Genomic DNA, 14,535 nt, shown 5'->3' on the forward strand with positions numbered 1-14,535 from the left:
AGCAGTTCAGCTATGGTCCCTTTCAGTTCCTTGATAACCCTCGGATGAATGCTATCCAGTCCCGGGGATTTATCGCTCTTAAGCCTGTCAATCTGCCTGCATACCTCTTCTAGACTGGCCATCAACCCTGTCAGTTTCCCGTTTTCACTTCCAGCATATAGCCTGATGGGTTCCGGTATGCTGTGTATTTCTTCTTCGGTAAATACAGACGCAAAAAACGTGTTCATTCTGTCTGCAATTGCTTTGTTCTCCTGTGATTAAATTCTTCTGAAGTTGAATATATTTCAAGGGTATCTAAAACTTCCACCTTAATTTCTCATTTTAGAAAATGAATATGGTGGGTGGAAACAAACAAATGATGCTTCAAACAGCATCTCTCCTCAAGCTGCCACATTGATCTTTTTAAAAATTGTATTAGAACAGTATTAGTGCTGATTTTTAAGACACTACAGTATACCAGACTTTATTAAAGTGATAGAGCAAATTATTTTTTTTCTTTATTTGTTCAGATGCCTCCTGGCACAGCCAGGCCTGGTACTCGTGGTTCCATTGGAGCTGGAGGTGTGTTGTCAGCTCAGATAAAAGTTGCAGACCGACCAGTGACACAACAGGGACTAAGTGGAATGAAAACAGGAATGAAAGGTATTATTCTGTATTGTGACACACAAAGGGGCTCATTTTCTAAAAAGAAAAATGTTTAGAAAGTAGCATAAAGGGGCTGAAGAAAGTTTTCTTTAGCCCTTTCCAGACCGGTATAGGATCTTACAAGCGGGTATATCTCATGACCTGCAGGTGGAGACTGAGACTAAACTTTGAAACTGTACATATCATGTGACCCCTCCCTAATTACCTCAGTCTTCTCTCAGTCTCCAGCAGGTGTGGTGAGCTGTACCCATCTCCCTTGGTAGGGCTGTTGGAATTTGTTTAGGAATTTTTGTCCCTTTATGTTGCCGGATTGAGATTGGGTGGACCCTGCTTGGGGGTCCGTCGGACCTTGGGGGTGTCAAACCTGGCGGGTCTCAAGCGGGGTCCCTCCTCCTCTTTTCTCCACCTCCCCACCTTTCCTCCACCTCCCCAACATTTTTCTAGAGGTGCCTCAACAGTAAGCCTTACCCCCTGGTGGTAAGGCATATTTTTTAGAGAGTCAGTTGAGTCTGTTCTGTGGGGGAAAAAAAGAAAAAAAATCCTGAGGCAGTGCCGGTCTGAAGGGTTGCTTTCCCTTAAATATGCTGTAAATTACTGTATTTTTCAACTAACCGGCACTTTTCTTTCAGCTAGGTCGTGTATTTTTCAACTAACCGGCACTTTTCTTTCAGCTAGGTCGAGCACTTCTCAGGGGGAGAGGTGCACAATTTGGTCCAGATGCGAGGCACTCACAGCTGACCTGAAAACAGCTGTTTGGGCCGGTGCAGTGGAAGAGTCTCGTCCGCACAGTTGCTGGTGTCCAAGGCTCCCCGCCACTAGTGCCTTGCAAGCCGGCACAGCTTTGCAGGGAAGCCCGGTCTTTTCCTGCCACCCACGGAGAGTTTTCCTTAGCTGCCGCTGGTGCGGCTGGGGATTTCCTGTCAGCTGTTTTTTCTCTCAGCTGATGGTGGCTTTTGCCTGCTTTAGGTGTTATGACAGTTCAGTCTTCTCAGCCGCTACAGACCCTGGAGGGGCTATTTTTGGCGTGTTTTTTGCCGTTTTTCCTCAGTTAGACCCTCCATCTTGTATTTAGCCTCTGGTGCCTTCTCCCTGTTTTGACATAACAGGGACAGGTTGCAGCAGAGTCCCCTGCTGGGGCAGGGAGTCCCATGGGGCTGCCGGGGTTTTTTTCCCCCTCATTTTCTTTTTGCTATGTGTCAAGCATATTTTCTGGTAGCCGGGGGTCCTACTTGTGTCCAGGGGGTCTCAGATTTATTCCCTCCATGCCCCCTGATATTTTGACCCCTTAATTCTTTTCATGTCCCCCTTCATCCAGGCGCCCACGTATGGTCTCGGATTAGGACTTGTTGTCTGAGGAGAGTTTTAACTACTGCATGAGGACCTGGACACTTGGAGACACTTCCAGGATCCTCTCGAGGGGACAGCCGCTAGTACCAGGGACTTGGTTTTTTTCCATCTACCAGCGAGGAGGTGTTTGAGGTGCACCTTTTTCAGAGGGACAAGCTCTCAGATCTGATTCAGCAGATCTCCTCAGTGTTGCACTTTGAGGAGGCGCTGCCTGCGACCCCCAAGTGTAGAGGACCTTCTTCCTTGGGGGGGGGGGAAGAGGTTTCCTCTACTTTCCACTCTTGTCCAATACTTCCGTTTTTTTCTGGATATTATCCTGGTGCAATGATCTTTGCCAGGAGCATCTTTTCAGTTTGCGTGCTCCTTGACTTGTTTTTATCCTGTTCCGGTTGGGGATAGGACTAAAGTCGCCAATGATGGACACGGTGGTCTCAGCTATTGCTACGTGGCATACTGTGCCCGTCGAGGGCAGTTCTGTCTTAACAGACTCTGAGGAGATTAAGTTGGAGACCATTCTTAAACAGAATTTTGATGTATCTGCCTTGGGTGGTCCAGGCAGCTATTTGTGCGGGACTGGTGGCTCGGGCTGTGTTTCAATGGACCGAGTGAGTCCTTGATAGTGAATCTGCTGGTCAGGAGGTGGCGAAGATTCAGATGACTGCCTCTTTCCTCTCAGACGCCTTCTATGACTTCTTTCGGATGTCTGCCTAATCCATAGCTGTGCGTCAGACCTTCTGGCTTCGGGCTTGGTTGACGGTTGCGGTGTCCATCACTAAACTCTCTCAATTTTCTTTACGGGGGTTCCTGTTATTTTCCAGAGGTTTTGGACTGGTTAGTTCACACTCTCACGGACTCTAAAGTGCCCTGCCTGCCTGCAGACAGTGCTTGCCAGGCTGTTCGAGGTGGCACTGCTCGAGGGAGTCTGTGAAATTTCCGCAGGTACTGCCCTGAAAGTGGGACTGCTACCTACCCAATCTCTGATTTTGCCAGGAGTCAGTTCTTTCAGCAAATTCAGTCTTGTAGGGCCCATCGGGAGGCTGAGAATCCCTCCGCCGGTGACCCCGCTGTCCATCCTGCCCAATAACTCTGTGCCCAAGCCTCCTCTGGTTCTGGTGGGTGTTTGGCTGGAGATGATTCGGGACGGTTCTGCTCTGCAGTTTGCCCATTCTAGCTTCTCCTTGTAGTAGCATGGAAGATGCAGGTTTTTTGCCAGATCCTTAAAACATTGTTAGATCTATAAGCTGTTGGTCCGGTTCCCCCTCAGACATGTTACACTGGCAGGTACTCGATTTACTTTGTGGTGCCCAAGAAAGTGGGGTCCTTTCAGCCCATCTTAGATTTCCAGGGTTTCTACAGGGCTCTCAGAGTTCTGTCTTCTTGCTTGGAGACACTGCGATATGTGATTCTGGCGATTCAGCCAGGGGAGTATTTAGCTTCTCTCGACCAGATGGAGGCCTCCTTGCATGTTCCAATCCGGACCTCCCATCAGCACTTCCTTCATTTTGCGATCTTGGGCCAGCACTTTCAGTTTCTGTGCACTCCCTTTTGGTCTAGTCACTGGGATGGGTTGTCAACCTTGCCTTAGCTGGTTTTCTCGGAGGGTGCTATGCGGAGGCCTCCCTTCTTGACCCCATTTCAGCTGGCTGTCCCAGGCCCTCCTCAGCTAGCCTTTGTTCCTCTGACTTTTCTGCATTACAGCATCTGAGGAGGTCTGCGGTATTTCTGCACCCATTTTTCTGGATGGGGAGACTTTCCTCCTGGGGGGGTTATGACTGGCTCAGCGGGGAGGCCTACTTCTCTCACTGTTACTCCTGAGAGACCTTACTCCGAGGGACGGTCACATCATTTGCTGACAAGCTGTGACATCTTGCGCCTGATTCATTTATGGGGGTAGGGGTGGGGCTCGGGGGTTTGTGTTGTTTCAGGTTTTGGTGAGGTAGATTGGGGGCTGCATAGATGGTGAGTGTTTATGAGGGTGACTGGGTCGGGAGTGGGAGGGGAGGAGTGAGTCGGCTGGGGTGTGCATGGGGATGAATGACTGGTGGCTTGAGAGCAGTGAGATATGGTGAGCATGCTGGGACTCTTTGTAGAGGGCACCTGCTGAGCTTTTCTTTGGGACTCTTGGGGAGGACATTTCCTTGTGTGTCTAGCGGGGGGCCTGGCTGGGGGTTCCTGTCCTTTCCTTTCTATGGTTGACGCTTTACATCTACTTCCTCGATGGGCAGATAGACTATGGTTAAATTGAAACTGTCTACATTGAATGTGGACGGCCTACATTCCCCAATTAAGCGAAAGAAGGTATTGACTTGGTTCTGCAAGTAGCATGTTGATATTTCCTTTTTACAGGAGACCCACCTCTCGACAGTAGAACATGAGAAACTGAAAAGGGACTGGGTCGGGGAGGTGTATTATTCCTTCTATAGCAGTAAGGAGAGTGGCCATTCTGGTCCGTAAACAACTTCCTTTCCAGATGCACAAAGTTTTTCAGGATAAGGAGGGTAGGTATGTTATGGTACTTGGGGAGCTCTGGGGCCATAAATTGCTGCTGTGTAATCTGTATGCCCCTAATATCTATAGTCATCGTTTTTTCTTGGGAGTGTTGTCAAGACTGGCACAGCACCTGGACTACCACATAGTCCTAGGAGGGGATCTTAATATCACGGCGAACCCGTTACAGGACTGTTCCCCCCACCCTGAAAAGGTTCCCTGGTGACCATCATGGCAAAGGGGTTAATTTTCTGACTAACCAACTTAGGCTTCTGGACATATGAAGATTGTTCCACCCCACGGAACGTACTTTTACTTTTTTTCTCTAACATAATCTCTACACTCGCTGCCTATCCAAAAACGATGCACCTTTAAAGCCCTGGTTCTAGCTTTCAAGACATAGCATCAAAACTACAAATTTATGTCCCCAACCAATCACTGAGATCCCAAGCAGAAAAACGGCTAGCCATTCCACCCGGACGCTCACTCACATCTGAAACAGCCCGGAAACGCTCTTATTCACATTTCATACCCAGATCATGGCACATCATCCCCCCATCTGTCAGATCTTTAAATACTCTATGGAACTTCAGGAAAACCTTCTTGAAAACCTTCCTCTTTACAAACCCAGCTCCTTAGCTTACATCTGCATCCCTGACTGATCCTTACGGCAGTCCACAAGATCAAAAACCCACCATACTTCAATGACGCACAAACCTACAAAACTATCTTACCTTATGTTAGGCTATGTCCATACGGAAAATAATGTAATTTAAACCACCATAGGTTATATCTCTTCAGAAAATGCTACAATTTTAAAACACCCTATGTCCACTAAGTCTATATTTCTAAATCTATATGTTATAGCTATACTGTAAAAGCTGAAATTTATACCTCTATGTACACCAAGTTTGTTTTTTTCACCAAAGTTTGTCCTGCTTATACTGTGAATGTACTCTTTTAACCCATTCTGGGCTCCTTTGGGAGGACGGTCTAAATAAATGAATAAATAAATAAAATCTTGCTGTCTTCTTCTTTGCTGTCTATTGTGGATGCGGTGCCTTTGTCTGATCACTCTCCCTCCGGATAGCAGCTGAGCCTTCTGAGCACACTTGGCGCTTCCCGGGTTATTTGTACAAAGATCTTGCTTTTCATAAGTATTTGAGAGAACAGTGGTTGAATTATTATAGCACTAATTATGCCCCGGATCTTGATCCAGGTCTTTTTTGGGAGGCGTCAAAGTCGGTTCCATGAGGCTTTATCATTGAGTATGTCTTGGGCAAGAAGAAGACACAGGAAGCGGAATTGATGACATTGTCCTGTGAACTACAGCAGATGTGGAGATGCCAACAGGGAACTTTGACGACTGCTGATCAGATGCGAGTACGTTCTCTTAGGCCACAGGTTGATGCTATTTTAACCAAAAGGGCAGATTGGGAACTTTACTTTCATCGCTATATACTTCATAGATGGGGGGGAAGGCGGGTGGCTTGTTGGCAAGCCTGGTCCATCCCTATCGTAAACGCCAGGTGATTATGTCTATCACGGATCCCCAGGGCCATACTTATAAAAAGACCGATCAGATCCATCAGCAATTTATGAACTATTACCGTGACCTGTAAGCCCACAGGCCTTATGCTGATACAGCTCGGGATGCGTTCTTTCAAGTATTACTTCCTAAGCTCCCGCCAGAACAGGTACAAGTCTTGAATGCTCCCCTTACCCGCCAAGAAGTGGAGCAGGGTATTAAGGGTCTTAAGTTAACCAAATCCCCGGTACCGGATGGCTCAGGCCCAAATATTATAAGATTCTCTCTGATCTCATTTCCCCATCCCTGGGGGCGGCATACAACCACCTGCACTCTCAGAGGGGCATGGACCGCTATAATATGGCTCATGTGTCCTGCTCCCTAAGGCGGGTAAGGACCCTGCCCAGGTGGGCTCATATAGACCTATATTGCTCCTTAATCAAGATGCGAAACTACTGGCAGCGATACTTGCCAAACGCCTGAATGCCTTTTTACATCTCCTCATCCATGAAGGCCAGGTACACCTCTATGAATTTGACCAGAGCTCTGATGGCTAACTACTCTAGGAGGGAGGGAACCAAAAAGGCTGCTATCATGGGCCTGGACATGGAAAAGGCATTTGATAGCATTTCCTTGTCTTATCTCTTTTGGGTAATGTGACAATATGGGCTTGATGGTACCTTTTTGGGGTTCATAGTCATTTACGTGCGAGACACAAGCGCGCAGACAATTCGGCGCAAGACACCTGTGCGCTGCGGGAAAACTTACTTTTAAAGAGCTCCGAAGTGGGGTGTGAGTGGGGAACCCCCTCCCACTTTACTGCATACTGTTCGCGCTGTCGTTGGGGGGGGGGGGTTGGGGGAGTTGGAACCCTCCATTATAGAGAAAATTGAACTTTTTCTGACTTTTTTCAGGAAAAGTTCAGTTTTCTCTATAATGTGGGGGATTGCACCCCCCATACCCCCTCCAACGGCAGCGCGAGCAGTATGAAGTAAAGTGGGGGGTTCCCCCCACTTCGGAGCTCTTTAAAAGTAAGTTTTCCCTTGGCGCTGGTGTCTTGCGCCGAATTGTCTGTGCTCGATTGTCGGCGTGTTGGTGTCTCGCATGCTTTTGTCCCGTCACTCCTTTTTGGAGTGGGTGCGGAGTTTATATTTTTCTCCTCAGACAAGACTTCTCATTACCCCATTGTTCCCCTTGGAGAGGGACACCAGACAGGGTTGCCCGCTGTCTCGCTTCTTTTTCTTCTGGCCATCGAGCCCTTGGCGGTTTGGATCCTACTATTTTGGGTATAAAATTAGGAACTCGGGAAAGCCATATTAACCTGTTCGCCGATGATATTCTGTTATATCTAGAAAACTCCCAAGAACACTTACTGGTGGCGCTTACTATAGTACGGGACTTTGGGACTATCTCCAGCCTCCACGTTAATTGTGCCAAATCTGAATTTTTACGCTTAGCCTCGAGTAGGCACAAGCAATGACATGATCTTCCTGTACCGCTGGTCCAGAAGCTGATGCAATATTTGGGGATCTACCTGAGTAGCAACCCTACTATCATGTATCAATACAATGTTCTACATCATATCGAGGCTATTCGTACACTTTGTGCAAAATGGAGGGATCTGCCACTTTCCCTATGGGGCTGCGCAGCTTTATTCAAAATGGTTTTATTACCAAAGCTTCTCTATCCCTTGCAGACGGTTCTCTTATTGATTACCAATAAAGATGAACGAGCCTTTAAATTAATTCTTATATTCTTCCTTTGTTGTCACAAGGCGGCCCGGATTAGTCTTGCTACCTTGACTTTGAATTCACGACTGGGTGGGTTGAACCTTCCGGATATTAAACTGTACAATGTGGCTTCATTGATGCGTTTTGTGCATGAGGGTATTACGGGCTGTTCTAAATTTTCTCCATTGGGTTGGATGGATGTGTGGTGTGTCCCTCATTCATTCGTCTCCTTATTATAGGTGATGCCCAAGGCACTCCCAGGGGTGGGATCCCAGTTCCAATTCCTGATTCCCTTTCGCAAGCATGGTGAAAGTGTAGGAGGTCCCAGCATCGCTCTCCACAGGCCTCTCCTTTTCTGCCTTTGGTGGGGAATGTGGACTTTCCTCCAGGAATGGGCGCCTCTGTGTTTCGGCTATGGGTATCACAGGGCTGTGTCAGTCTGAAACATCTCTCTGAGGGGGCATGGGCGCTTTCCCTTCCTTTTCACAGCTGCAATCCTATTTGGAGCTCCCAGCTACACACTTCTGGGCGTATTTGCAGGGCAGACATTACTATTCTTACCTGGAGCGGAGGTGGGGGAAACAGGGGTCTTTGGGTAAGCTGGACTTTCATCTTCAGTCGCTACTCTCCCAGGTGAATACTTTAGCTACATGGTACCGGTCCTTAAGACTGCCTTCCCACTGACGCACATTGCACGGACAGCTTCATCGACTTGTCGATCAGTACTCCCAAGTCACATCCAGACCAAGGAGAAAAAAGGTACACTTTACCCACCCCCCCAGTCAAAGGCCATTATTGATCGTGACAGGGGTCGCTATACAACATATTACATCTAATTGGAAGAATTGGAGTAGACTAAACTATTGTTTCTGGTGGAACTCGTTATGTCATGTCTACAAAATGGAAAGAACAATTGCGTTACAAAAAGGAAATTATAATAAATTCAAAGATCTCGGAGCCATTGACCAAATTTTGTAATGAGTAAATACCATTTTTCCAATACAAGTATAAATGTAGATGATGGGTGGGGGGAGGGGGTTCTGAATTTTGGGAAAATTTCTTTTTGGGTATATTTGATTTGATATAATGTGGAAAGAGAGGGAGGGAAGAGATCAATTCAATTCTTATGTTTTAAGGCTAAAATGATAAGAAATTCAAGTGATGTATACATTACAATATGTCAATTAATTATACACTTGCTGTAAGAGGTAAAATGAATAAAGATTTTAAAGCAGAAAATGAGGGGGTAAGGGTTGGGGGTGTTTTTGTTTAGTTATTAAATATTTGGTTTAATAGGAATGAAAATATTGTATAATATAGATGAATATGTATGAAATGGTAGTGATGGGGGAAGGGTTAAACTTCATTATTTTGAGATGATTGTAATAGAAAATCAAGTGATGTTTTTAAGTTCAAATGTGATTTTCAGGTTATAAAATTAATTGGAATAAATCTGAAATTATACCTTTAAATGTTCATTGTGTAAAAGGATTAATTGACGCTTTTCCGTTTATATGGAAAGAAGAAGGATTTAAATATCTTGGCATTCAAGTTAAAAATACAATTGAAGATACTGTAAAAGAGAATGAAAAATTTGTATTAAAAAAAGTTACGGAATTATGTGAGCAATGGAACCCTTTACATATTTCTTGGTGGGGGAGAGTTCAAACTATTAAAATGATGATGTTGCCTGTAGTTTGTTACCAAATGAGTATGATACCTATTTATTTTCAGGGGTCCTTTTATAAAAAGCTTAATAGCATTTTAACAAAATTTCTTTGGCTTGGTAAAACACCTAGAATAGCTTTAGTAACTTTGCAAAAATCAATTAAGGAGGGAGGGGTAAATTTTCCAAATTTCTATAGGTACCATCAAGCCTATATTATACGTCAGGGTATGTATTGGATCCTCCCAGAACTTATAGATAATGCACCAGATTGGTTGTATTTAGAATGGCGCCTTATGTTTCCCCTAAATTTAGTTCACCTTCCAAGTATTAATATACCTAGAAGATACAGAGAAAATAAAATATTAATGGATACTTGGAAAACATTGAGGTTTATTAGTAAATTAACACCTATCCCAATAAACAAATCAACTAATCAGTCTCTATGGATAAACTCCAAGATCAAAATTGGCGGAGTTCAAATCCTTTGGAAGAACTGGATTATTGCAGGCATTAGATCTCTAGATGATGTTATTTCAGAAGGTAAACTGCTGGAATTTTCACAATTGCAACATAGATTTGGTCTTAGTAAAACACAAAGTTTTAAATGGTTGCAATTGAAGCAGGCCATTCAGGTTGGGTTCCCTGAATGGAAAACATTAAATAATCAATATAGTTTAAAGTTCTTATGTTTTCAAGCAGACTTCCTAGGACATCAAGCCGCATTGTGGTATAAATTAATATCTGGATATTTGAATAAAAAACCAAAAAATGGTCTAAGAGATATTTGGAGCATTGAGATTAAGCATCAAATTAATGCATCTCAATGGCCACTAATTTGGTCTTGGAGAATGAGATGTACAGTGTCAGCATCTATGAGACAAACTTGGTTCTTTTTATTACATAGAGCTTTTTGGACCCCTACACGATTACAAAAATTAGATAGTTCTAAGTCCAATAAATGCTGGCACTGTAATCTCGAACCAGGGACGTTAGATCACTTACTGTATCATTGTCCCTACATTAAAAGTTTTTGGAATGCAATCTGGCCACAAATTAATAAATTGATGGAAAATCATATAGCAATATCATATGATACAGTGTTATTTGGAATGATGATGAGAAAAAAAAGTCAAATTTCAACAGAAAATAACAATTAATCATGACAATTAATCATGACAGGGGTTGCCATTCAGCATATAACCAACAATTGGAAGAATTATAATAACCTAAATTATACATTTTGGTGGAATACAATATGTCATATATTCAAAATGGAAAGAGCAATAGCAATGCAAAGAGGGACATATACTAAATTTATAAAAATATGGGGGCCATTGACAAAATATTGCAATGAATAAATAGTAAGATTTCTTTTCTTCTTTTCAATATCTTCTTGGTGACACACATGAAGGGGAGGGTAGTGAAAATAATTTTTATATAATATGATATAACATGATATACAGTATGTAATGTATGATTGAAAAGTACTAGAAGGGTGGGGGGAGGGAGAGGGGATAAAAATATATTTAAAATATGATGTATTAGATATAAAAGTGATATTGTGTATTCATCAATTGTAATTTAATAATTTGTACACTTTATGTAAAATTTGAAAACGAATAAAAATTATAAATGGAAAAAAAAACAAATGTGATTTCCTTTTATAGTTGTTGTAAGTTCTAAAAATGAATAAAGATTATTATAAAAAAAGAAAAACCTTCAGGAAAGAATTGAAAACTATGCTATTCAAGAAATTTGTCAATTGATCTAACTAAACCTTGACTAACTAAACCCTGACTCCCCAGATCCTAATGCATTTTCCATCTATTAGCCTTGTAATCTCCCTGGGAATGCCTAGGCCAATTCTTTTGTAAACCGCCTAGAACTGAAAGGTATTGGTGGGATAGAAGACACAAATATAATGTAATGTAGAGTGGTTGATCTGTGGTCTCGGGATCTATAAGAACATAAGAAATGCCATCTCCGGATCAGACCTTCGGTCCATCAAGTCCGGCGATCCGCACACGCGGAGGCCCTGCCAGGTGTACACCTGTCGTAATTTATAGTCCACCATATCCTTACATGCCTCTCTTAAGGAGATATGCATCTAGTTTGCTCTTGAAGCCTAGGACGGTCGATTCCGCAATAATCTCATCTGGGAGGGCATTCCAGGTGTCAACCACTCTCTGAGTGAAGCAGAACTTCCTGACATTAGTCCTGAACCTGTCCCCCCTTAGCTTCATTACATGTCCTCTAGTCTGTGTCAAATTGGACAATGTAAATAATCTTCTCTGCTCTATTTTGTCGATTCCTTTCAGTAGTTTGAAGGTCTCGATCATATCCCCACGCAGTCTCCTTTTCTCAAGGGAGAATAATCCTAGTGTTATAAGTCTGTCCTCGTATTCCAGTTTCTCCATACCCTTCACCAGTTTTGTTGCTCGTCTCTGCACCCTCTCCAGCAGTTTTATATCCTTCTTTAGGTAGGGAGACCAATGTTGGACGCAGTATTCCAAGTGTGGTCTGACCATTGCCCTATAAAGCGGCATTATAACTTTCTCCGATCTACTCGAGATTCCTTTCTTTATCATGCCCAACATTCTATTTGCCTTCTTTGCCGCTGCCGCGCATTGTGCCGACGGCTTCAGGGTCCTATCTATCAGTACACCCAGGTCCTTTTCTTGTTCACTCTTCCCCAGAGTTGCACCTGACATTGTATACTCGTATTCCTTATTCTTATTGCCTAAATGCATTACCTTGCATTTCTCCACATTGAACTTCATCTGCCATTTCTCCGCCCATGTTTCTAACCGACACAAGTCGCTCTGGAGTTTCTCTCTATCCTCATGCGATCTGATCGCCCGGCATAGTTTTGTATCGTCTGCAAACTTGATGATCTCACTGGATGTTCCTTCCTCCAGATCATTGATATAAATATTAAAAAGGATCGGCCCAAGTACCGAGCCCTGGGGTACACCACTAGTCACTTTCTCCCAGTCGGAGAACTTCCCATTTATGCCCACTCTCTGCTTTCGGTTTTCCAGCCATTTGCCTATCCATCTTTGTATATCCCCCTCTATGCCATGGCTTTGTAGTTTCCTGAGAAGTCTTTCGTGTGGAACTTTGTCGAACGCTTTCTGGAAGTCCAAGTATATTATGTCCACCGGCTTCCCACTATCAATTTGCTCGTTCACGGTCTCAAAAAATTGGAGTAAATTCGTCAAACATGATTTCCCTTTCCTGAATCCGTGTTGACTGGGTTTCATCAAGTCGTGTGCGTCCAAGTGCCGGACCATGCTATCCTTGATCAGTGCTTCAACCATCTTGCCGGGGACAGACGTAAGACTCACAGGTCTATAGTTGCCCGGTTCCCCTCTCGATCCTTTTTTGAAAATTGGGGTGACGTTCGCTATCCTCCAGTCGTCCGGTATCTGTCCAGTTCTGATTGTCAGGTTTGCAAGTTTTTGCAATAACTCTCCGATTTCAACCTTCAATTCCTTTAAGACTCTCGGGTGAATTCCATCCGGTCCAGGGGATTTGTCACTTTTAAGTTTGTCGATCTGATAGTATATCTGGTCTAAGTCCACTTCAACTGTGGTGAGGCTGTCTTCTATTTCTCCTGCAAACACTTTCTCCGCTTCAGGTATTGTTGAGGTGTCCTCCTTCGTAAAGACGGACGCAAAGAAGGAATTTAGTTTGTCTGCGATTTGTTTATCTTCCTTGATGTACCCTTTTCTTCCCTGGTCGTCCAAGGGTCCAACTGCCTCTTTTGCAGGTTTTTTCCCTTTCACGTATCTAAAGAAGGGCTTGAAGTTTTTGGCCTCCTGGGCTATTTTTTCCTCATATTCCTGTTTTGCATCCCTCACCGCCTTGTGACATTTCTTCTGATCATCTTTATGTTTGTTCCAGGCTTCGGTTGTCTTTATGTATTTCCATTTTTTTGAAAGAGTCCTTCTTTTCTTTTATGGCTTCCTTCACCTGTTTGATAAGCCATGCCGGTTCTCTTTTGCTCTTTGATCTCCGATCTTTGGAAATCCTCGGAATGTAGAGATCTTGTGCTTCTGTGATAGTATTTTTCAGTAGGGACCATGCCTGATCTACCGTTTCAAGTTTGTCCACCTTCTTTTCGAGTCGTTTTTCTACCATGGCTCTCATGCTATCGTATTTACCCTTTTTAAAGTTCAATGTGGTGGTTAAGGTTTTGGCATGTTTCCCTTTCCCGATGTCAAGTTTAAAGTTAATTACATTGTGATCACTCGTTCCCAGTGGAACCATGACTTCCACTACTGTTATCGGTCCCGTGAGGCCATTTAGGACCAAGTCCAAGGTGGCGTTGCCTCTTGTCGGCTCATTTACCATTTGTTCCAGGAAGTTGAATAGCAGTTGAATATGCCAGACTTCAATTTTTGGACCTTTTTGCTAATCTTTATCTTTTAGTTGGCTCTACTAAACTTCGGGAAATGCAGTTTCAAATCTTGCATCGTGCTTACATCTCCAGAGCCCGGGGAAAATATATGGGTCTATGAGGGGTTACAATATGCTCTCGTTGTCAGCAGGCTCCAGGTACCTTGGTACATATGTTTCTGGAATGTCCTCATTCTGCTGTTTGGCATCGGGTCCTCCCCTTTCTAGACACACTACTTGGGAGACAGGTGCCCCGGGATTATGGATTGCTGTTTTTAGGGGATCAGAAGGAGCTCCATGAGGGGGGGTTTGTTTTCCTGCACAGGAAGTTTATATATACAGCGCTATTGTTGGTGAAAAAGCTTGTGCTACAACATTGGGTAGATACTACCCCGGCTTCCTTCCCCCATTAGATAACAAAAATGTGGGAGGTTGCCCAGATTGAGTTATAAACCTACCATTCTGTTCTAACCAGTGACAAAAAGTTATATGCTTCTTTGTGGCGACCATTCCAATCAGAGGCTGAGAAAGCGGTGCCAGTTGCCCCATCTTGACTTGCTCTACAGGGCATCAGAGCTAGTGCTGTTAGTCTGCTCTCAAGCCAGTATGGATGGGTGGGTGTCTGAGGTGTGTGCTTGGTGGGTGTGCAGTGTGGCTAGTGTGTTATGTTTCTGAGGGTGTTGCTTGTTGGATGATGGGTGTGTGTGCGGGGAATGGGGTTAGTAATT

At 44.0% G+C, this 14,535-nt stretch overlaps 1 protein-coding gene across 7 annotated transcripts in view; it reads left to right on the plus strand.

Moving 5' to 3' along the window:
- IFT74 (intraflagellar transport 74) overlaps positions 1–14,535 on the plus strand; it is a 305,175-nt gene that overhangs the window by 44,212 nt on the left and 246,428 nt on the right. For all 7 annotated transcript variants that reach the window (XM_033919374.1, XM_033919366.1, XM_033919348.1 and 4 more), the window contains one exon: positions 510–642. In XM_033919374.1, coding sequence (XP_033775265.1) covers positions 510–642 — 133 coding nt within the window. The remainder of the gene's footprint in view (positions 1–509; positions 643–14,535) is intronic.

The sequence above is a fragment of the Geotrypetes seraphini genome, chromosome 1 (genome assembly GCF_902459505.1).
Source record: "Geotrypetes seraphini chromosome 1, aGeoSer1.1, whole genome shotgun sequence".
Lineage (NCBI taxonomy): Eukaryota > Metazoa > Chordata > Amphibia > Gymnophiona > Dermophiidae > Geotrypetes > Geotrypetes seraphini.